Consider the following 26,512-nt stretch of genomic DNA (forward strand, 5'->3'; position numbering starts at 1 on the left):
TCAACACCATGTAGAAGTCTTCTATTTGTTTTTAAATAGTCACTCAATGTTTCTCAGATGTGAAGTGAGACTAATAACAGCACCTAACTTAAATGACCATTATGAGAATTGAATGAGATTGTACAAAATGGCCTCATCAGGAAGCCTGACATATAAACAGGGCTTCCTATTATTATTTAATACCTTCTACTACCATTTAAACATGCTCAAGTCTCTTTCGGGGTGGCTTTTCCCATTTCAGGTCCTCCCTCCAACTCTCTCTGTCTCATACAATGCTACCCACCCACTACAATCGTGCTTCTTGCCACTTTACTCAAACTGTTCCTGCCAGTCACCTCTTTTATTAATATACAGCAGTAAGCATGTCTATTAATTTGTATGCAGTATATAAAAACACATTTCATATTTTATAAAACGCAGAGCTGAAATAAAAGATACACAAATATTCTAAAATCCATTAAAACCAATTTGATATATACTTTTGGTTTTAAACATAAATCTGAACACAAATTCTCCCCATTTCCTTAGACCATTACTATTAGAAAATTTAATAGGAAAAACATAAACAAACCAATGTTCTAAAAGAATCATAATCAACCTTTTAGATGCAAAATGCCTAATCTTTCAAAATAAAATTTATATTAATGAGTTGTTTGTTACTAATTTCCCAGGTATAGTTTTTGATGGATTATGACAAAATAAAAAATGTGCGTCATCTTCTTCGGATTATAAATACGAAGCAGCTTTCAGAACTTTTATTTGGAAATTTGATAATTAAAAAAATGGTTGTCAAGTAAAAATATCAGTCAATAAATACTTGCATAATTTTTTGCTTTTGAAAAATTTTAACTCAAGTGTCACACATAAAACAGGTTCTGAGGATAAGTAAATGTACTGATATTAAAATTAGCTAAAATGGAAGATAAAATGGAAGATTATATAAACTCTTCAAGAGTTTATATAAAGAAACTTTATGATAAGAGAAGCTCAGTCACGAATCTTGCCTTGACTTTCATTTTCTTGAATCCTTTCAAGTGTTCAACCCACCAAAGGCAAGAACATAGAGTTAATGCAACAGCAAAAACATTCTCACACATTGTCACCATCTTTAGGGGCAGAAGGACATTTCAAATTTTGTGACCTTTCCTGGTCAAGGAATCCTTGTGACAATGAACTGTACCACCCTCTCCAACTCTACCAGTCCCTTTCCAAAGGCTGCTGTTTAAGAAAATCTACAGTGCAGCTTCCAATAATATCATGTTGATCAGTTTATTGGGTAGGGAAGATGGATGGGCTGTGAAGGAGGAAGCCATTAAGGCCACTAGGGCTGCCAATTACAGCTGCCATCTGTGCCCTGACCCAGGACACTCAGTAAAGGGGATAAAGTGTGTTTGTGTGTGTTTGGGTGGGGTAGGGGAATGGTCAGAAATCCAGCCCAAATGCTCAATCCTTGATGCCAGGCATAGGGCTGCATCTTCCCAGAGGAAGGGGTACCTTTTCCTAACATGCACAAAGATGCATAATGGGTAGCTATGGCCTTGGGCCCATGTAACAAAGAAGAAGCCAGACAATTATCTAACTGACCTAGGGAAGAAGGAACTAAAGATTTACTTAGTATCTACTCCGTACTAGAACTGTAATATAAATGCTTTATATGTATTATATGATTTCCTTTAATATCTTCCTCTCTATAATAAGGGGCATGACCACTACCCATTATATAGATGAGAAAAACGGCAGATTTAAGTAAACTGCCAAATAGGAGACAGAAAAAAAATTTATACTCAGGTTTATCTTCTGTGAAAAAGGTGGAAATGTGTTAAATAACATGTACCAGCCCTAAGAAAGATGCTTTGAGCTTTATAAGTTGCTACCTTCCAGTTATTCTCAAGGTAGAACAAACATCCACTTTAAGAGGTGAGTTAAGAACACCACAGCTTGGCTTCCCATCCAAACCACAAAAGGAAGAGGGAGGAAACTTCAACTCTAAGAGACACAAGAAAGCGGCACAATAAAACACAAGCATGTCAAAGTTAACCAAACTAGGAATTTGAGATATTCACTTCAGAACTGAAACTTTAAAATCTGCTGGCTTTCGGCAGGTTATTTGAAATAAGATAAGTTTCCCTTATGAAAGTGGATAGAAAATAACCATCATCCATGCTCCAGTTTCCTTAAAAGAATAACTACTATTTTCCACAGAAAGTTTTATCAATGCACGAGCATTACTTGGTGTGCTCTAATTACAGCATTTCACTCACCTGAGGCTGAATTCATCATGTTCTGCTGCACTGGTGGACTGGTAGGGGATGTAACGTTCATCTGGGAGAGCATGGCCTTCCTGGGGTCCTGCCATGTTGTTGTTTGATCTATGTGACTGAGACAAAACATCCACTGCATTAGACAACAAATACGAGGCCCTAAAAACAACAACCTCACTTATCAACATAGGGTAGCTCTATGAAGCAGTAGGCAAAGGATTCTAAATTAGCTCTGTAAAAGCATACAGTCTTGTCACCTCACTGCTCTCACCCTTCCTCTGCAACCTTCTGTCATCCTTATATCTCTGAACTTTCCCCTCTTAGATCTTGCAAGTGCAAAATTTGAAAAAGTTATGTCTGGAGTTTTAAGTGAAGGGAAACCATTTTCACCTAGCAGACAATTATTATCTGCTTCTAATTTAAAGATAAAATGTGATTTATAAATTAATCATCTATAACAGTAGTCATATGAGCAAAACCCAAAATTCATAAGGGAATCACCCACTTTTTTCCTCCTAGAGCTATAATTGCCAATTAACATATAATTTTAAGACCTAAAACCCTTTACACTGAACAAATAAAACATGAAAAGATGAAGTCTTATTATAGTACATATTCCAAAGCCAAAACAGAATTACAAACTTGATTGTTTCCTGTGACTGCTGAATGCCTTTGTTATTTGCTAAACAAAACATTTAAACAGTTTCTACATACTGTTAACGTACTGCAAAATATCTTACACACATGCATATAGATGTCTTCATCTATAAAAATGGGGAAGAAAACAGCTAAAAATTATATGAAATATGTGACTACAAGGCATCTTGCACAGTATTTGGCATATGAGCATTCAAAAAATATAGTTTTCTTCCTCCAGCAAAGAGTAATTGTTTCGCTGAAACAAAAACTAAAAATATTATACCCATGAAACCACCTGAAAATTTATCTTGAAGAAATAGCCAGGGAAGTATTCAAAGATTTATGCAACGTTCTCTTCTGTATAATTAATAAAAGCAAAAATCTAAAAGTAGATAACAACATCTAACCAGAGGGACTAATTAAATCTTGTTACATATAACGTACTATATTGCAGCTATTGAAAATATTTTAGAATAATATTTAATAGCATAGAAAATATTCATAATACAGCTTTTAAAAGTAGATTGTAAAACAATTGAGGCTAATTGTTTAAACGTGTGTGTACTGAAAACACATGGGAAGGATAGACATCAAAATGTTTTAAGTGTTTAGATGGCAAAATTACAGAACTGTTTAATAATAGGAAAACCTAGAAAGACAATCATGAACTCATTATCTTTGAAATGGGGGAGGGAGGGCATTAGAAATAAGTTATTAAAAAAAACCCTCAAGGGCTTCCCTGGTGGCGCAGTGGTTGAGAGTCCGCCTGCCGATGCAGGGGACGCGGGTTCGTGCCCCGGTCTGGGAAGATCCCACATGCCGCAGAGCGGCTGGGCCCGTTGAGCCATGGCTGCTGACCTGCGCGTCCGGAGCCTGTGCTCCGCAATGGGAGAGGCCACAACAGTGAGAGGCCCACATACCGCAAAAAAAAAACCCCACAAAACCCTCAAATCGTTTTCTCTATGGCTATTTAAATTTCAAATCTGATTTCTCTCTTCCTGACTCATCCCATGATAAATACCCATGTAAATAGTAAAGGAAATGACATCCTGTCGTTAATTTTCCTGAAATGGAACCAGAATGCTCTCTCATCAATAATGTTACCATATCAATAACACAGTAAGAAAGGATCTTAGACTCTGGCTAGAATGGACCTTAAATATTATCTACTAGAGATGGGAGAATTCTTTTTCCTAAGCAAGCAGAAAGAAGATGAAAACAGGGGGGTAAAAAATGTGGAAGATTTGTACACTTGGGAATGACAATTGAAGGCTATCACAGACCAACTAAAAATGCTAAGAGAGAATATTTATTTAGTAGAGTATATAGTCTCTCAAATATCACCTTATCAGCACTTCTTTACCAGTCATATATGCTTTTTAGCAGTTGCACTAGCACTGCTCAGGTCTAGACAATACAGGCAAAACCTTGTACAAGTGTATATGTAAACACCTCATTCTAAAAGATCACATCCTTATCAAGCTCAGTTAAGAGTTTATTCCTTTTCCATCCTCCATGTGAGCCACTGAACAAATTAAACCCTAAAATGTTTCCTATTCAGTGCTTCTCATGCTTACAGATATAAAGCAATACACGATAATTAATACAGTCATACTGAAGGAAAGAAACTTGAAACCTGTAAGACAACCAAAATTTAGGGAAATGTTTCTGTTTCTCACTGCCTGTTACAATGTTAAGAAACCAGGAAAAATGGCCAGTGATTCATTATTATTGGCTCTTAAATATGAATGAAATTGTGTGCCACCTGCCTACTCCTTGTCTCCAGTACTTCTTTTTTTTTTTTTTCCGGTACGCGGGCCTCTCACTGTCGTGGCCTCTCCCGTTGCGGAGCACAGGCTCCGGACGCGCAGGCTCAGCGGCCACGGCTCACGGGCCCAGCCGCTCTGCGGCATGTGGGATCTTCCCAGACTGGGGCACGAACCCATGTCCCCTGCATCGGCAGGCGGACTCTCAACCACTGCGCCACCAGGTAAGCCCTCCAGTACTTCTTAAAATCTGTTACCTTTATGAGGGGTAAAAGAGAAGAGAGAAGCAAGTTCTGGATTCTGACTGTTGAAGGTTTTCTAAATATCTAAAAGGTTTCTCTGAAAACTAACCAATTATGTAAATCATATTAATCCATTTATAACTAGCTTGCAGTCCACTTGAGGGTTTAGGACCCTATTCTGATGACTAAATGACCATATTCCAATAACAAGCACATGAATCTTCCCAAATAGTGGAGCCAATCTGTAAGTCTGTTCTTAAGGCGTCTTTCTCCTTTAAATAAATTAGTGTTTTGAATATAATGCAGAGAATGTATAGTTTTACTGCTCTCATAAAAGTGATTATTTTGCTGAAATACTACTAAGTGTACAAATGCTAAAATTTCTCCTCCTGAAAAGGCTTCTGTTGAACCTCAGTAAGATAGTTTAGAGCCCTATAAAGCTACCCTATGTTACTTCAGCTAATGTCTCACTTACTCAAAAAAGATATACATTTTTTTAAGGAATAAATATGCCATTATTTAAACTGTCCCAACTCTAAAAGCATGCAACCATCTAGATGCTAAAGGGAATGTGAAATAAAATTAGCTTTAGAGTTTTTGTCTTCACTTTTTCTATAAGATTAAATCATGAATACTGTTTTATCCTAAAAAGTCAATTTGCAGAAGTATACCCCAAAATATCCAGTCTTCCTTATCATAAGAATGAAAATCTTTATAAAAACATTTCATAGGACAAAGAACTATTTTTGCTTAGACAAAATAAATAGTTTGCTAGGCCTACTCTTCCCCCAGATATTTGCACGGGACCTTCCCTCATCTCCTGGTCTTTGCTCAAATGTCTTACTCTTAGTGAGGCCTTCCGTAGCCATATCATCTAAAATCCACCCTATTTAAACTTCTACTCCCTCTTCTTTGCTTTATTTTTGTTTGATAATCCTTTATCATTATCTGACACATAATTTACTTATTTTGTTTGTCTATTTCCTCAAACTAACAAGCTCCAGAGAAAAAGGGACTTTTATCCATTTTATTAACTACTGTATCTTCAATGGTTAATAAAGTGCTTGATAAATATTTGTCAATGAATTAATGAAAAGAAAGCTGTTTTCTTTTTGCCCTAAGAACATCAAACTTTCTCCCAAAGTCCTTGTCGCCTTACTGACTTTATCAATACCCACCTTCTTTTCCAAAAATGTAATTGCAGGTAAGGATTCTAGACCCACTAGAAATAGTAATAAGGAGATTATTGGTGACACTGGCAAGAGCAGCTTCAGTGGCATGATGGGGGTACAGTGCATAGGAGGTAAGAAAACAGACAGATTTAGTTGTGTACAAAACCACAAATGGATGGATATGAATTTTTGTTTTTTTCCGGAGGAAGAAACTCAACTGTTTAAATGTGAATGAAAACAGAGTAGCTGAAGATGTGCTAAAGGATCAATGAAGAGTTATAGTCATCCATTAGAGAGTGAGAAGGAACAGAATGTAGACACTGCTTCCACTGTAAGGAGGTGAGGAAGAAAGGATAGGGTAGAAGCAAATAATTTCACTGGTTGGTCAAAGTTGATCGCATTCTGGTGTGAGGACTTCTACTCTCTTATCGAGAGATATAGCATTAAGAGGATTAAGGAGGCTGGCATTATTGGTACCTCCACTATGAAAAAGTGAGGGACTTGCACAAGGTCACATATCCAGTACACAACAAGACTACATCTGGTACCCAGGAATTCTGAAAACAATTTCTGTACTAGACATACACATGAAAAGGACAATATTCAAAAATGTAAATTCTTTGTAATATACATTGAATAACAAATAATTGCATAAATACTAAAGAGGGAGTATAATAAAAAGGCATGGTATTGAAGATTCAATAAAAGAATTTACAAAATTTACAAAATATTACAAAACAGAGTTTCTATTACTACTAGAATATAAGCTCCTTGAAGAAGGTGTACCTGGGAGAGTGCCTGGTACATAGTAGGGCTCAATAAATAGTAAACGCAATGAATATTAGAGCAGTGTGCATTATTTAAGAATGTAGGTGATTAAGAGTTCACATAAATGCTAATCAGAGAATGGGCTGAAAAGAATTTTCACTTAAACTACAGATTCTAAAAAAGGTCAAATTATAAATAACAGAATCAAAATATACAAACCAAGGAGAGAAAATTAAGCAAAACTCATAAACAGTATTTTCAGAGTTAAAAATATGAGTGGTTATATATAACATAGAAAATAATTTAAAATTTAGTTTATCTTGCTCCTAAGAATAGTCTAGCTGCTGAACTTACTACAGGAAAATAGATAAGTGTGAAATTCTCCAGCCCCTTCAAGATATGTAAATAAATTATTCTTTCCTATTACTTTGGAAAAGAAAAGGTGATTGGATTTATGACCAAGATAAACCCTATGATCTTACTCTGGAGCAGCTAAGACTGGGAAACAATGAACCTTTCAAAGTTTAGACTGATGAAACATAAGCAGCTGTACTTTGACCAAGGTCCACGTCCAGCAGCAGTCTCTCCTGCGTATACAGAGCCACCTCTCCTGTTGGCTTTTGTCTTTTACTTTATACTACAGAATCTGGCCTTACGTATTAGATGACTTAGCAGAATCCATGTAGAACCAAAAAAGGGGCAAAAATCTAAAGTGAATCATTAGTAAACTGACGTTTTGCATAATCCCACAAAAGTTAATTGAGGCTACAGTATATAGAAATATTTGAAGCGCTTTATATCCTCCTGTGAGATGTGAACCTTATGAAACTCAAACGTGGGCAGGGAATATAAGGAATTCTGATCTTATAAAGAATAACAATATTACTGTCACATCTTCAAATTATGGGGAAATCCATAAGATCATGAAATGCTACCTGAAGAAGCTACAATGGGGAGACCCAAAGATCTCATCTCTCCAGGACCGATGTTCAACAGGAAGATGATACCATGCTATTGTTTCATGAGTCTCTCACAGAGATTGAACAAAATAATCACTTACTACAATTTATTTTTATTTTTTAAAAATTTATTTATTTGTTTTTGGCCACACTGGGTCTTCACTGCTGTGCGTGGGCTTTCTCTAGTTGCAGCGAACAGGGGCTACTCTTCGTTGCGGTGCGCAGGCTTCTCATTGCGGTGCCTTCTCTTGTTATGGAGCACGGGCTCTAGGCGCTCAGGCTTCAGTAGTCGTGGCTCGCGGGCTCTAGAGAACAGGCTCAGCAGTTGTGGCGCACGGGCTTAGTTGCTCCGTGGCATGTGGGATCTTCCCCGACCAGGGCTCGAACCTGTGTCCCCTTCATTGGCAGGAGGACTCTTAACCACTGCGCCACCAGGGAAGTCCCTTCCTACAATTTGTTAAGATTAAGTGATATGCCCAAGAGCAGCGGAATAGTATGCAGCAGAAATGGGATTTAAACTCAGGAATGAGAACTGATGCAAAAATCTGCACTCTTTGTACTATATCAGACTTCCTTTTGCTGTGAGAGTATTTTGGATGTTGTTTAGATTTCTTAAGACTAACCTCTACATCACTACTTACCTGCCTCTAATCCCTACAATAATGAAGTACAAGGAGACAAAAATCTCTGCAACAACACTCAGTAGACCAAACACCCAGTCACACATAGCCAGGATTAAAATAAATGTTTTTTACCTTCTGGCTCAGTGTTCTTTTCACTTTACCTTATTGGTCTCTAAAGAGGAAAAGATTTTCTAAAATGATAATCTGCCATTTGCAGAATAAAATTTTTTCAGGGAATGTAATTCAAAAAGAGAATCAGAATCCTTTTAAATGCTTCCTTGTTTAATTCGCCAACTATTAAGACTATTCCAAGACCAGCAAATGAGCTCTACCATCAGAACAGAAAGTTGCCTTTATTATAAAAATGCACAATCATTAGAGGTGTTAATGATCAGTTACCTGATGGCACTCGTAAAGAGACAAATTGGTTATGGGGATATTATGCCTACCATTTCTACTCACTTAAATTGGTGGACTGCAGCTCTAAAGTTACACTGGTTTTTCTCCTTCCTACTTTGTTTCTTACTTTAGAAACAAGAATATTGGCACCGGTATAAATTAATATACAGATATGATAATCTGCAAGTTGCTTCCCTATCTAGGCATTGTCTTCCTGTTATAATGTAGTGTCTAATCTCCTAAGAAAGTAATTCCTCAGAATCTAATAAAAGTAACTCTCCCTACTATTAACTTCAACAGATATTGTCACAATGGCACATAAACATTTTAAGAAAGGAGTGAACCCACTTTGGAAGTGGGTCATGGAGAGATGGCTTAGATAATGTATTACTAAAAAAAAAAAAAAAATCCTTTATGCAAATCAAGTGTTATCAACGCTATAATCAACAGCTATATAAGCTTAATATGAGTATCTGATTCTTTTGAAATATCTGCTACATTTCTTAAGACTACTGTTCTTCCTCAGGTAATCTTTTCCCCAGCTGGCCCATAAAACACCTAATTTCTACCTTACCTTTTCAAGACCCAGATCCCTCCTTTCAGAAGTCTTTGGAATAGTAAGAAAGCAGACATAGATTCAAATCCCAGTCTCAAATTTGCCAACGATAAACTGGGTTGTACAGGCAGGTCGTTTAGACAAATGGTTTCATCTTCGTTAAAATAAGACTGATTTATTTACTTACTTCCCAGGGTTTTGAGAATTAAATTCAATAGCATACACAAAAGCAACTAGTACTGTGGCTCCCAGTACACAAAAGGCTCTCAAATATTTCTCCAGACTTCATTCCTGTGCTAGTCCAATAGTATTTAAAATAGGAAAAACTTCATGGTAGACAGGTTAAGTCAAGAACATGTTTAAGAACGAGATGACTTCAGTTAAGTGAGAATGACAGGTCTGGGGCTTTAAGAGCTCTGAAAAAGAGTCTGGTTTCCCCTGATAGACGATGAAGAGATGCAGCAGACACTATAGGTTTCAGGGTAGGAAACAATGTTTCCGGACCATTAGTTCAACTTGCACAAGGCCATCAGCTTAGAATAAGAAGGAACCATGCAGGTACGACCATACTGGCTCCCAGGAAAAGAGCAGCAAAATAATTTGGGAGTAAAAGAATAATCTCATTCATATAACCAAATGTCTTAAAATATTCATTGTGAAAAATCACTCCATACAAATTTTTTTTTTTATTTAAGCCATAAAATGGTCAACTCTATCCACCTAAACCAAGGCAAAGAAAAAGCTACACTTCTTATGAACCAGGCAAAGCACATCCCAACAAATGCTAAGGTGCTCTTCAAATTCTTTGTTGTATGTTTCATCTATCAAATACTAAATGCATAACCCTTACTTAAGGGATACAGAGCAACGTAATGGGAAATGAGTTTTGTAGTGATAGAAACTACTGATGACTATCTCTACCCTCAAAATTTAGGATAACCTTATGCTACTCATTAGTGAACGTATTAGAGAATTAAAGTAATGTAGTTTTAGTAAAATAATTTTAGTGATTAACATTGATACTGACAAAGTTTACACACCTCAAGGAATGGATAATTAACAATTTCCCTTACATCCCTACTCCTTAAAGAGTGTGGGCCTTGAGCCAGCAGAACTGACAAAACCTGTGAGGAAGCCTGTTAAAAATGTCAGGGTCTCCTCAGGCTCCACCCAACACACTGATTAAGAATCTGTAGCTTAACAAGATCCATAGGAGATCTGTATGCACATTAAAAGTTTGAGAAACACTGCCTTAGACACTACTTGATCACCTATGCTGTGTTTTAAGTATGACTAATGCCTGGAGGGTAAATATTCTGTATATGTATATGAAGAACTACATGGTGTAGATATTACAGTTAAAGCAAAACCAATAACCTGTGGTAAAAATTCAAAGTTTAATTTGCATCATTACTGCAGAAGGGTACACTGAAATCTACTAGCCACTGACTGTAGCACTGTAAGTGTATTCATTTACATCACAAGGAAACAGCATTCTCACTGTTACATCACTGGTGATAGTTCTCTACTCTTTCATGCCTACTCTGAATTTAAAACAAAACAAAAAGCACTGCAGCTTTTCAAAAACTGATTTGGTGTTGTACTGATAATTTTTATTTAAAGCAACAGTTCTCAATTTAGAAATTGGGGGAAGGGCATTTTTCGTTATCACAGTCTTACAAATATACAATGGGGAGAGGGTACTGGATGCTAGGTTTCCTGCAATGCAGTAGATGGTCTTCCACAACTTTGAATGTCATGCCACACATTCTAAAAAGCCAAATTTTACACAGAACTCCATTTTATACATAGACAAAGTATGTTTTGCACAATTTTAGTTACATACCAAATTTTTCTGGAAGGCAATCAATTACACTTAGTTTTGTTTGGAAATCTGTTAACAGTATATACTTTTTGGATAACCACATTATCACAGCAATGCCCTCTTGGTATTTTAGTTACCAACTCAACACACTTGATCTTTATTCAAAACTGTCATGTTCATGGCAATTTTAGGTACAGATGCAGGCACTTGACTACTTTATTATAGCTTCAAATATAGAATACCCAAAGCATTTATAAATTAATATACATGTTATTTTTATCATAAATTACTTTATTTCTCCTCCATATTGCATAATTCTGATATAATGTTGACTTTTAAAAATTATGTATGTAGTTAAATTGTTACATATGAATTTCATTTTAGGATACTTTCCCAAATATTTATTACTAAAAGAGGCTGATGAGACTGACAGGGATAAGAGCCACTGCATTAAGAGACCATTAAACTATCAATATAAATAGAGAGCATTTTTATATCATAAGTCTAAGATGTCTTTCCCATCAGATCATGAATTTCTGGAGGGTAAACGATCTCAGCCTCCCTTTCTACATTTCATACATGAACACAGTGCTTTGCATAAGTGCTCAATAACCTGTCTGATGAATTGAAAGCTTATTCTACCGGGTTATTCTTTAACCACCAAGGAATACTGTGACCTAAATCCTAAATGGAGTCAATATGTATGGTTTATCCCCTTTTCATAATCCACTTTTGAAAATGTTTTTCTTCTAAACTGTAAAACCTACTTTTCACAAAATCCCAACAATGTAGTCCTAAATTGGTTGTACTTCACAGTTACCTAACAAATTGGTTCTTTCCAACTCTGCCAAGATTCTGTGACATCAGATGGCACAAACTGGTCATAAGAATTTAACATAATTTACAAACTAAACCAACAGAAACTTTAAAAAATTACATCTGACAAATGTTTAATCCCTAACACACCTTTCAGACCTTGTGTTGAAATAGGGGAAAACCAAAATTAAAAAAATTTTTTTTGGCAATAGTGACTTGCTTAGATAGATCCTTTGACAAAATGCGTCTTTGTGAACTTATCTTTTGCTGCTTGGGCCTGTAATTGTGGGAACTGTGAGAAGTTCCTAATTCTTCCCAATAAAGCTAAACAAAGATGAAATGATAGAAGTGTGCCCTGTTTTTATGCTTATAGAAAACTGGGCAACCAAATCACCACCATTCCTCAAGAAGGTGAGAACCTTTGTACTGAAGTATATGTAAGACCACAAAACCTAAGTATCTAATGAGAAGCCAAGTGACCAAACTAAAGAATTCTTTTTATCAAGCAAAGCTGACTTTTAGGAAACAACAAAAAATAAGAATAAAACCGGATAACCAGGAATAACACAAAATAGATATGAAAAATCTTTTCATTTAAAAACTTCTGTTACTGCTGTCATGCCCTCTAAATACTATGATGGCAGGACTGGTTCTAAAATTTAGAAGCATGGGCAGTCAGCCCAGATTTATTGCTCACTTACCAAGTCCATGTTTGTTGTGCAAGTGTTATTTATAGAGTCACATGCTAGAGGCTGTTCCCAAGCTAGCCAAACCTACACGCTTAATTGACCCTAGGAACAATGATACATTATTCAAGCTAATCCTTCTATGAGCTACAGTTCCTAAGCCACAACCATATGCTTTTTATATTTGTATATGTCTACCATGAACTATTTTTAGAACCCTCAAAAGTTAAGAGATATACACATACTATAATTTCTTGATAAGGATGAGAAAACTTACACACTTTGCTTCTATGACAACAGTTTTTATAATTACTGGAAACCAATATCTTATATTGAACTGTAAATAACTGGACTATCACTAAAGGCTTAAAGATGGGTTAAAATTATGAACAAGTGTAGGCAGAAACACATAAAAGCAAACGTGACAATTGATTATACTCTGCTCTACAAATTGTATAACCACACTGCAATCTGACCCTATAGCCTTAGGTTGAATAAAATTAGTATTTGCTCACAAGTATGAAATCAATTTAAACACAAACTTAACCATGTTGCCATATAAGAGTGACATGCTTATATACATCTCCCCTTGGAAATTATTCCCTAAGGAAGGGATAGGATGGAGCAGTTATGAGAATAATGCCAAAGCTACAGTGGAGGCTTCTTAAAACACACACAGTTCTTTCAATCTTGATCCCACATGGCTTTTATCTGTAGTTACGTTCAGCAACATTCTTTCAATAATGACTGAGAACATTCTCCCCAAAAGTTCAAAAAAAAGTGTTCGTCCTTATTTCATGTTATAGAAAATGACAGATGTCATCACAGTATGAATTGAGGCTCATAATTTTGTTAATAGAACAAAGACCAGAATTCAAGTCTCTTGATTCTCAATTATAAGGTCTACCTAGATTCTTTCATAAGAGTCATCTTAAAAAAAGAAAGGAAAAAAGAAATGGCTGAATGGCAGAACTATGACCAAAAATTAAAAACAAAACAAAACAAAACGCTAAGAAATATTAAGACACAGAAAATCTATAAACATTATTCAAAATACAGTCCTGAAACCACTTGCATCACAATTACCTGGAAGACTTATTAGCTCCTCAGTATTTTTAAGCACAATAAGATTGGAGAATAATTTATCTAACATCTTTACATATTCTTTCATTATCTGAGATCCTTACATACAATAAGACATTTATTTACCATAAGAACTAGATGAGGAATACAATCTCTTCTAAAGATGGTTGATAATTTTCTCACATTCCACTGTTATCCTTAAAGTGATATTCCTCAGCAAATACTGTTTCAAATGAAACTATATGTCAGATGTCAAAAAGAAGTAACTTTCTTATACATGTTAAAGACCTTGGCAGTATCATCCTTTCATTTTATAATTGTCAGTCTAGGGGTAAAAACAAAACAAAACAAAACCCTGTGAAGGTAAGGAAACAAATCTGTTGAGTACCAACTCTCACCTCATCTACCACGACGTGACTTAGGCCTGAGGCCCTCAACCAGGGACCAAGGAAGACAGGTTTAGGCAGTCAAACAAAGCTATAATCAGCCTTCTGCATCTCATCAGACGCAGTTGGCTTCCAAATAAGGATCTGTTCAGTCTGTTGGCTCATGTGTCTACCGTGAGGAAATCACATTAAGTTACAAAGCTGGAACCATATTCATTGCATATTTATGGCTACATTCAAATTTTCAACTGTTATCAACAGAACAGGGTTTCAGCCACCCAAAACATTAACACAGGATGAGTCTAACAGCCTAGGAAACATTTCCCAAGTGGTAAATCACCAGGAAAGCAGTTAACAATATCCACAATAAACACTTTTAAGCAAAGTAGGCAAATGGCACGACTTTTAACATAAACCCCAGGACCTCCTACCACCACCATTTTGATGGAAATGATACAATGAAAGAATCTTATATATATATTTTATTCTTATATATGTATTTTCTTTTAATCACAAATTGCTTTAAACAATAGTTGGATAACACTGTAGAATGTCTTCAATCATCTAAAAACAATCTTACTGAAATTAGCAAAATAACTTGGGGAAGGACCCCAAAATCTAAAGCAGTTAAATTTATATACTCTACACCCCATTTTCAGAATGAATACATATAATGCACGTTGAACAATGAGAGGTGGTTTCTATACAAATAAATAGTAAGCATAGAGTCTTAGTCTTAACTGCATTTCATTAAATGTTATATAAAACCTTTTAATTTCATGTCTTGTTATTTAATTGCAAGATGTCATTTTAGGGCATGCTGGTTGCTCGGATAACTGAAATTTTAGTAATGCCTTCAGGGGTTCCACAAGGGGTTTCTCAGAACAGAAAGCAGGACACTGGTGGAAAAGTGCTACATTTATTATTTAACTTGAGACTTAAGGTACCCAATCTCAGTCAAGTCATTCAACTTTTCTGGACCTCACCTTCAGTAGCTGTGATATATGACAGGCCTCCATTTAATAAGAACCAATACTTCACTTTTTGAACACCTACTGTACAAAAACCAAGCATTTTATCCATATGACCATTTTCAAAGTAAATAAATATCTGATAGCAAACTTGGAAAAATTATCTTGAATGGAGTGATAGAACCACTTAGCTACATTAAGGTTACTGGTAAAACTAATAATAAATAAATGAATAAATTTTACGTGAAGGACTTTTGCAGGTACTAATAAGGTGGTTTGCCAGGCCTGTGTATTTTAAATGTGGCAAAAGGGAAGTAGGACTCTTTCATTCACGGCCAAGTAGACACCCAACCTTTCTTGCATCCAGTAAATTCTCTTTATATGGTCATGCCATGCTGCTAATTTTTTTTTTTTAATTAAAGAAAATAAATGCTAGACAGTCATCCAACCCAGGTTTACCTTATTAGGTAGAGCTGACTTACATAGAATACTCAGTAGTCTATCTACACTAAATTTATAAATACAGATTAAATGTCTCCTTTCTGTCTCCTCTGGGCTTACTAAAAGAAGAAAAAAAACCCCACTTTATAAATTGCCTAGTTCACCAGAATCAGAACATTTTTGCTCAAGCTGAAAACTGGGATTCAACTTGGTTTTTCTAAGTTGCAACTGAAATGTGATCCTGTCAGTGCAAATACAGTTTTCTTCTTTGAACCTTCCAAGTTAAATGACTATGAAATTCAATTATACTATGAAATATATTAATACCTTTTTGAAGCCGATTTTTATGGATATTTGTAGAAAATGTTTCAGTCATAGTCATTAAAAGGAAATTAACAAAAAGGTTATACTGTAAACACTAAGTAACATGGTCACTTAGGGACTGTCTCAATCTGAGCCATGCCCGTAGGTCGAATCCTCACTTTCATGAAACATGCCCAAAGAGTAGTTTCTTAGGTATCTAGTTTTTAGGTATTTTTTGTTTGTTTGTTTTGTTCTTTTCTTTGAGAGTTCCTATGTACTCCCTCTACTCTGATTAAGATGAGAAATGCCCACCAGCTTACTGAGAAAAAATCCAAGGTCTAGGAATCTAAAAAGTTAATGAAGAGACTACTTACTAGATTAGGAGTTTTACTGAAATTCTCCTTCAATAACTAAAATGATTAATAACTAAAAAGGGTCCCCAAAGCAGGAACTTAATTTGGTTATCTGTGGAACTCATTTTGTTAAACTTCTAATTCACATATAATGGACATATAGAAAATAACTGATTCTTTAACACAATATCAGAACATACTATTGGATTTTACGGTAAGACTGAAATACCTAAAGTATAAAATAAAGGTTTCTTTGTATCTTAAAAACAAAAACAAAAAAACTCCACCTCTATACAAGAGTTTTCATAAAACATTTTGTCCACTACAAGTTTGGGAAGGAGCAACAGTTGAGTGGTAGAATGGGCTATAATGTCTGCATATTATGAATCACTTATATCTGTGAAATTGTGGAAAGTTTTTGTCACTATTGCTTAAGACTGACAAAACGGAGCTGTTGGACAAAGACAAACTATATAAATGGTTTAAAGGATGGAACAGACTAGGCCTATTTGGAATGCTTCAGTCTATAAAGACGAAGTCCAAGTGGAGATATGATTAAAATCACAAATGGAAAGGAAAATTCCAAAGTTCTCAAAATATGAAAAACACTTCACACCTAAAGGAAAATTTCAGCCACCAATCACTATTTCATGCCTCCATGCCTTTGTTCATATAGTACCTTGGCCTTCAATTCCTTTTTCTCCCCCACTCCTCTCTTGTCAAAGGCCTTTGAGCTGGCTCAAATGTCAGCTCCTAGGAAGGTTTCCCTGGGCTCTCTCTGCCTCCACTCGACCCCTTAACAGGTCTAACTGCCCCCTCCTGCCTTCATGGAAATTTCTTTAGAATTACTACTATACTGATCAGAGGGGTTATTATGCGTACATGTTCTTCAATCTCCACTGTAATATACATTCATAAATGTTTTAAGGAACAAAAGAGGACATACATGGAATTTTGTACATTTATGAAGCCCTATGAAGTGTGAGGCATTATTTTTTTTGAAAAAGTACTAAACCACCATAACAAATATTATATTAAGGCAGAGAAAACATCTAAGAGTCTAAGAGTTTAGTTTCATTAGCATTAGGCCAAACTCTCATTCTATGAACATTTCAGATGCATAAATTGAAGTGGAAACACACCTGTATCAAGAGTTTTTATGTGATCAACCAAGTGGCATCAGCCAGAAGACCCAGTACTTGTCTAGAAGAGTTCCTCAAGATCTCAGAATTACTTAATCCAACAGACTCATATTACAGATGAGGAAAATGGCAAACAAAAGAAAAGAAGAGAAGAGAAAAGGAGAGAAAAAGGAAAAGAAAGAAATGCTGCTAGCTCAAGCAATCTTCAAAACCATGTAAAAGCCTTGCAAAAACCATCAACATTAGGCAGCATAAAAGATCCCAAATCTGCACAGCAAAAGACACTAGCAACAAAATGAAAAGACACCTATGGAATGGGAAAAAATATTTGCAAACCATATATATCTGATAAGGGGTTACTGTCCAAAATATAAAACTCAATAGCAAAAAACACCTACATAATCTAAATAAAAATGGGCAAAGGACCTTAATAGACATTTGTCCAAAGAAGATATACAAAGGTACATGAAAAGATGCTCAGCATCGTTAAACATTAGGGAAATGCAAATCAAAACCATGATGAGATATCACCTCATGCCTGTGAGAATGGCAAGCATTAAAAAGACAAGAGAATGCTGGAGAGGATATGGAGAAAAGGGAACCCTTGTGCACTGCTGGTGGGATTGTAAATTGATACAGACACTATGGAGAACACTATGGAGGTTCCTCAAAATATTAAAAGTAGAACTACCATATGATCAGGCAATTCTACTTCTGGGTATTTATCCAAAGAAAGCAAAAACGCTAACTCAGAAAGATATATGTACTCCCATATTTATAGCAGCATTATTTATAATAACCAAAATATGGAAACAACCTAAGTGTCCACTGATGGGTGAACAAATAAAGAAGGTGTGGTGTGTGTGTGTGAAAGGATATCCTGCCGTTTGCAACAACATGGATGAACCCTAAGAACATAATGCTAAGTGAAATAAGTCAGACAGAGAAAAACAAATATTGTTATGATCTCACTTATATGTGGAATCTTAAGGGAAAAAAGTCACAGAAAATTACATCAGCTTGTGGTTATCAGAGGTGGGGGGGGAGAATTGGATGAAGTTGGTCAAAAGGTACAAACTTGCAGTTATAAGATAAGTACTAGGGACGTAATGTACAACATGGTGACTACAGTTAACACTACTGGATGACACATATGAATGTTAAGAGAGTAAATCCTGAGAGTTCTTATCATAAGGAAAAAAATTTTTCTTTTTCTTTTCGTATCTATATAAGATGATGGACGTTAAGTAAACTTATTGTGGTAATTATTTCACAATATATACAAGTCAAATCATTATGCTGACACCTTAAACTTACACAGTGCTGCATGTCAATTATATCTCAATAAAACCGGGGAGGAAAATCCCAAATCTTTTGTTCTTTCAATAACCTGTTTAGGTCTGCTCTGTCTCATAAAACCTTCTTAACTACTTCAGCTCTTAATGATATTTTATTTTCCAAAATTGTTACAGTAGTTATAGCGTGTTACTTATCATCCAATCATTTAAACATTCAACTTCTTAACACTAAGCATGGTAGTAGGTGCAGGGTAAACATAGATGAATAGAAATGTTTCATGGTTCTGAGGGATTCTATGTCTACTATAGGTTGTGTGTTTGGTATGTTTTAACTCACCAACCAGATGATGTTTAAAATGTTTACAATTGTTTGCTTATTGTTCATAAACAAAACATTTATTTTCCTTTCTTGTACACTACATCAAGGCAGAGAATAACAAACTCAAGTTACTGATTGGGAGGAAAGAAATCCAGAATATTCATTTTATACACACACACACACACACACACACACACCCCAAGATTGGCTGCTAAAATTTCCTTTTAATTACCCAAAGACAGCACAACTTGCTTCTACTAATTGAAGCAAACCCTGACTTATATTCAGATCATTCAGTTATGTTCTAGGCATAACTAGAATCTTTTGAATCACTAAATTGGTGATTAAGTCAATACAAATAAAAGAACTGCTGAAATCAAAGGGCAAACTTACATAGACCAGGACAATGTTAGAACTAAAAGGAAACTTGAGGACCATCTGACCAATTTTTTTTTTTTTTTCAGTACGTGGGCCTCTCACTGTTGTGGCCTCTCCCATTGCGGAGCACAGGCTACGGACACACAGGTTCAGCGGCCATGGCTCATGGGCCCAGCCGCTCCGCGGCATGTGGGATCTTCCCGGACCGGGGCACGAACCCGTGTCCCCTGCATCGGCAGGCGGACTCTCAACCACTGCGCCACCAGGGAAGCCCCATCTGACCAATTTGTTTAATTTTATAGATGAGGAAATGGACAGATAAGAGAGTCATTTAACTCAATGCGTGCAATGGCACTATTACACAGATTTTCTAACTCACAGAGTTAGTATAGTTTCCTTTCTAACTCACAGAGTAGTATAGTTTCCTTTGGCAACACCCAGACTGATCTCTTAAATCAAGGAGCTTGGCCTAGAGAGGCCAGAGTGGAAAGGTACATGGGCACTGCCTTACCTGTCCAACAACTGCTAACATCCAGGTCACTGGCAGAAGCATCTACAACTGCTTTGGTGCCTATGACTCAGAAGATGAAAAACAATTCAGGACAAAGCCATTTCATCAGCATCTTATGAGTTCTTCATTAGCCAGGTGCTTACTGAAGACTGAATATGACCAGATTGAGTATAATACACTTCCCTTATCCAGGTCAGTGATAAAGAAGAAAGCGTACCCTAAAAGTTACTTCACAGGTAAGTGCAAGGCCCTCTTTATTTGGACTCTCAGTTTTGGGTATTAATTTACTATTAACTACTATTTATAATCCCCTACCTTAAATTACAGGGAAAATGTCTGGAAGTTACACTAAGGCCTCTTCTGTTTACTCCTGGACACACAGCTGTCTGGCCTCCAGGTAAGTGGGCTGTGATACACTGCTTACAGGTTGAGCACTATTCTTGATCTTCTTGTAAGTCCAATTTTCCCTCACTTTGTAAATGACAAAATTGAGACTCCTGATGGTCATTCAACCACCTGCCTGAGATCATGACACTAAGTGGGTGGTAAAGGGAGAACTAGAATTCAAGTCTCCTGTCAAGCAACTTTTCTCTCCACAACCCCAACCCTCTCTCATACCACAAAACAAAACAAAACAAAAACAAACAAAACCTAAACCCAAGCCAAACAATACTGCCTGGACTACAGTTCATTTGAAACACCTACTGAACACTACTAAGTCAAGGTACTGCTGACATCAAATGAACAGGACATGGTCCCTGACCTGGAAAAGTCTCCTTTCAGTGGGGAAGATCCACTAAGATAAAATTTTAATAAAAAATGATAGAAAGGGAGGCTCATGGTGTTTGTGGAAAGGTTCTTGGTCCAACCTAGGGATACAGAGGACACACAGAGGAGATAACCTCTGACCTGAGTGCTGAAAAATCTATAAAACTAGCTTGTTGATGAGGCTGGAAAAGCATTCCACAAAGAGGGGGGAAACACAGGCTAAATCACATAAGTGTGGTTTTTGTCCACTTAAATAAAGAGCTGGAGTAGATTTTAGTTAAACCGCTCTGGCTGAAAAAGATTTAACATGACTCTAGCAATCAAATATGTCTCCAGACATTACTAAATGCCCCATGGGAGAGAGGGGATAAAACCTATCCTGGTTGAGAAGTACTGCTCTAGACTTAAGAATAAAGATCATGTTCTATTCAACTCTGTAGTACCTCTAGTTCCTAAGAGTCCCTTATATGTTCGATAATGTTGATTCAGCTAAGCTTTTTTGTACCTGTTATATTAAAATGTTATCATTTAACAAATACTAGGCTAATGGATATAAATATATACATATATGTGCATGTATATACACATATATACATATATACACATATATACATAAACATGGAAGAATTTTAAAAATAGATCTAGGAATACATGAATCACCAGGATAAGGATGGCTATATACCTCTAGAATATACACAGAACATCTATATTATTAATAAGAACAGATATGGTTCAATGTCCATTGCAGGAGAGATTATTAGAAAACACTAATGATCTTAATACTTATAAGTCCCTATTAACTCTACGTGGCAGATACATTTATTGATCACCAAAAAAAAATCCCCAAATGCTCCCCCACGCTTCTATGCCCCTTACAATGAGGAGCAGTCTAGTAACTTGTTCTTGCCAGTAGGCTATGCTAAGTTCCGTGTTTCAGGCCAAAGCATAGAGCAATATGTATGAATTTTCCATGTTTCTCTGCCCTTTGTGTGATAACAATGAAGGCAATGCGTCATAATGGCAGTCACAAGAGAGATACATATTGGGATGCCTGAATCACCACTAAGAAGGAAGCACCCTGGAAAGCACCAAATCAAAAAATATCTTGTGAGTGAGAAATAAAGCCCTTAGACACTGAGATTTTTTGGGTCATTTGTTACCCAGCATAACCTAGCCTGTCCCAATACAAAATACAAAAAAGCGCTGCTAGTATCTACATGTCCATTCAGATGTTTGAGACATGAGAGTATGTAGAAGAATCTTTATGGGCTCTAAACTCATATGACACACACATAAAATAAGTGTTCAAAAATTTTCACTGTGAACACTATCTTTAATTTAAAAGATAAGGAAGGACATGAATAGACATTTCTCCAAAGAAAAAATACAAATGGTCAATAAGCACATGAAAAGATGTTCAACATCATCATTATCATAGCCATTAGGAAAATACAAACCCAAACCACAATGAAATACTACCTTACACCCATTATGATGCTTATTATCAAGAAAACAGCAAACAAGTATTGGCAGGGATATGGAACAATTAGGAACCCTTGTGCATTGCTGATGTGAATGTAAAACTGGTGCAACCACTGTGAAAACATTTGGCAGCTCCTCAAAAAATAATTAAACATAAAATTACCGTATGATCCAGCAGTTCCACTTCTGGATATACACCCAAAAGAACTGAAAGCAGGGACTCAAGCAGACATGTGTATATCAATGTTCATAAGCAGCATTATTCACAACAGCCAAAAGGTAGAAACAACCCAAGTGTCCATCAACACATGAATGGATAAACAAAATGTGATGTACGCGTACAGTGGAATATTATTCAGCCATAACATACAAAAAAAAAAGGACAAATATTGTATTATTCTACTTATAAGGCAAGTTCATAGAGACAGAATGCAGAGTAAAGGTTCCCGCACTCCCACCCACCATGGGGAGAATGGAGAGCTACTGTTTAACATAATAGGTACAGAGTTTCTATTTGGGATGATGAACAAATTCTGGAAATGAATATTGATGATGGCTGCATAACACTGTGAATGCACTTAAACACCACTGAACTGTGTACTTAAAAATGGTAAATTTTATGGTATGTATGTTACATACCACAATTATAAAAAAACATTTTTAAGGTAAAAAATTAATCATGCAGGCTATTTGCCGTTTCTTTTTCCTTCACAACCTAAGGCCTGGTGAAATTCTTCTAAATGTAGTAATGAACCACAGTTCCAATCCTGTCTACCAAGAACTGCCTCAAAGGAAGTTCAGTAAACTTGCAAACAGGGAAAAATTCATGAAAAACAAGATCTCTATGCAATCTCTACTGACTTCATAAATCCACTTGATACCACTGGCATTGGTAGTAGCCTTTGACAGCTAAAAACAAGTATGACAAGCAAGTAAGGCATCAGAAATTCTTGATGAACTAAAGTAGAGCTATAAACAATGAGCTCTAGCCACAAAATTAGAAAAGTAGACACAAAACCAGAAAGACCAGCCTTGTGGACAATCAACAATGAGATATGCTCCCTTCAGGTAAAGGTTTCAGGCTCGTTTCATACCCAAGAGGCATAATTTTAATTGACTCTGAAAACAGTGGATTTGGGCACAAGACAAAGTAGAATATTAAGCTGTGTAGGGTGAAAGACTGGGTACATAATTCTGTGACACTCCCACACAATCATCAAAATCAAGTAATAAGCATCTCTTAATAGAATCCTAAAGCCATTAAAAGTGATAAATATACTCTATGTAGATTGAAAAAATGGTTTGATAATTTCATCAAAATAAAGAAAACAAAATTTCACACTGATTACAACTACTGTTTAGACATGTTTTCATAAGGAAGCGTGGACAAAAAATACGCATGTGTAAGAATTTTTCAAGGATTAAAGCATACATCAGACCAGTATACAGTATACAGGTATTTTCAATTACTGCAGGCCATGCACAACTATAGACACTGTGGGAACTACAAAATAAATACCGCAAGATAGAACCTCTGCTCTCGAGGATGTCATCTAAAGGGAGAAAGAGTTATCTAAAGGAAGAGAGTTGGATGAAACTATTAAATAACCAAATACATTGTTTAACTCAGGCTTAACTTGATAACTAAAGTTATCTGTCATTAAATTTTATATCTCAACAATTTGCAACACAGATAATTGAGCACTAAGCCATCATTTTTAAAGTTCCCAAAATACTGGTTGGCAATACTTCAGTTGGCCAAAGATCAAAACATCCTGAGACTTCTTGTATGACAGACAAAAGACACTAAAATGACACTTCTAATTTCTCTGGAAAGAAGTGAGCACACTGCTTGCAATCTCTTTCTTAGCAAATAATAGCAGGAGTTAAAAAACTGAAATGTAAAGAAAGCTAGTTTGTGTTCTCCAGTCTCCTTGTGTCAAGATTCATGAGTTCTCCCTGGCACTGATCAGCTGGCCCCGTGGCCATTTTCTTACATCATTTCTGACAGCTTTTCCTATTTATTTAGCCTTGAGAAGTTGTATGCAGTGATAGCCTCATGTCCCTCCACAGGATTGTCCTGGTGTTGCAATATCGCCCAGTAAAATACATTCTTTCATCTGTGCAATTAGACAATGAAGGTTCCTGAGCACCAATTACAGGCAAAGCCATCATGTGGGAGTGACATACGGTACAGAACAAGGAAGATTCAGTCCCCAACCAGAGTCCTAATACTCAACAGAATAAGGGTTAGGAAGGAAATAAATTTAATGTTTTATATAACTGCAAACAAAAGCAATCATTTTAACTTCCCCGAACAAATTCTTCCCACTTTTCCATGATCACAAAAGCAATATTAAATATTTACATGCCCCCGCCCCCCTTTTTAACCTCCTATACTCAGCAATAACAAGTTTGGCCAGTCATTTCACATCCATCTTAATTAAAAGACTTAGACTTGACTCCCTGCCTCACAGGTCACCTTCCATACAAGTTGCTAGGCCAGCTTCCCTTAAACACAATTCATATCTGTTCTCTCCCCTTCCTTTACAACAATAAACCTGGCTCCCCCTGTCATTATCCCTTGGCTTAACCCTTAATTTGACAACCCACCCCGGCAATATCTCATCAGCTTCTTTTCTCTCTTGAAGATATAATGTCAATTTCTTATCCAGCACACACACAGGTCATGCTCATCTTATTCCATCTCTCTGTACAAACCATGCCTCTTCTTTCTATCATCCTATAGCACCTTCAAATTCTGACTCCAAAACAGCTCCACTACCTGTGCAATAAAAAATGTAATTTGTTTTTGTTTTTAAAAGTGGATTTATACAATGATCAGGAACTGGCAGAAGATGAGTAAAGACATTTAGTAAGATAGTATTTTAAAAAGCATATCAAATACTAAATACTCTAAAATGGTTCTAGTGTTGCACAGCTATCCCAAAATTGACACCAACAATGAGTAGGTACCATTAACTCTTATGGGATCCTTAAACCTGGCACATTTATGCCATCCTAAAATCGCCAGTGTGTGGTACACAGGGAGCACACGGGATTTACTGAACTGAATAAACCACTGCTAAACCATGTCTTAGTTGCAGGTCTTGTTTTTTCAGTTCTTTTCTATTATACAAGTTCTTTCAGAGAGAGAAATTAAATCTAAACCTATTTTCCTTTTGCAGAAACACAGGCTATCATAAATGTACACTTATGTCAGCTTTGAAACCAACGGCCTTCTTAGGCTCCCAGAAAGTCCTGAAACCAGGTATTTACAGATAAGTCAGACATTACTTGCAGTTTTAGAGATCAAAGCTGCCCTCTCTTAGGAGTCAACTAAGAAATACTAAGATTCCCAAGTTTAAGCATGCTCTATTATTTTCAGATGTTATGAAATGGGCTAGAGTTTAAAACACACTAAAAACATTCAAAACTCATTTTTTCCCAATACAGACTGAACGGTATTTTAATTATTCTAAATAATCAAGGGTAGCCAAAGTTAGTACAGACTTATAAAATTCACAAGAATGCTTTAAAAGCTTTTATAAGACTTTTCTAAAGCTTTATTTTGCTGAAATTCCACAATATTCTCACGTAATTTCTAAAACATAAATGTAAATGTTTTCCTTCTCCTTTTCATGACTATCATTCTAAGTTTTTTTGTTTTTTTTTTTTTAATAATCAGTTTTTAAAGTCCACGGTATGGCTGGCAGAGATACTATGTGGCTAATATTAAATATAAATACAGGTTATAAAATTTTTGGTAATAGCTGTTGAGTGAGTTTTAGGATAATTCTTTGGTGGAATAAAAGGATGGTGGAGAAAAAAGAGCTTCCTAAAAACCTGAAAAATAAAAATAAAACACCACCACAGATGTTCTGCCTGTTCAGAAGTCATTCTCAGAGTCAGAGATCCAATGCTAAAATTGAATTCTGCCTGTATTTCTTTTTTTTTTTGCGGTACGCGGGCCTCTCACTGTCGTGGCCTCTCCCGTTGTGGAGCACAGGCGCTCATGGGCCCAGCCGCTCCGCGGCATGTGGGATCCTCCCAGACCGGGGCACGAACCCGTGTCCCCTGCATCGGCAGGAGGACTCTCAACCACTGCGCCACCAGGGAAGCCCTGCCTGTACTTCTTATTCAATCAGTTGGTCAAGTTACTTCATCTCTTTGAACCTTATTTTCTTCATTTGTAAAACAGGAATGTTGCCCACCTTCTTTAAGTGTAGCAGGTGTTCAATGTTAGTTCATTTCCTTTCAGGTCTGGATTTATTTCAGCAATTTAATAATTTCAAAAGGTGAAGAGACCTAGAGAGATCATTTTATTAACACCAGTACTCTAGTATGTACACTCCTTAACAGTAA

The 26,512-nt window shown here is 36.2% G+C and overlaps 1 protein-coding gene across 6 annotated transcripts in view; it reads right to left on the reverse strand.

The window, feature by feature from the left end:
• Positions 1–26,512, reverse strand: part of YAP1 (Yes1 associated transcriptional regulator) — a gene marked incomplete at its 5' end in the record, with an annotated part of 106,881 nt that overhangs the window by 55,638 nt on the left and 24,731 nt on the right. For all 6 annotated transcript variants that reach the window (XM_082659626.1, XM_082659622.1, XM_082659624.1 and 3 more), the window contains one exon: positions 2,262–2,377. In XM_082659626.1, the coding sequence (XP_082515752.1) occupies positions 2,262–2,377 (116 nt within the window). The remainder of the gene's footprint in view (positions 1–2,261; positions 2,378–26,512) is intronic.

Source organism: Grampus griseus (assembly GCF_964374135.1).
Source record: "Grampus griseus genome assembly, chromosome: 8".
NCBI classification, from domain to species: domain Eukaryota; kingdom Metazoa; phylum Chordata; class Mammalia; order Artiodactyla; family Delphinidae; genus Grampus; species Grampus griseus.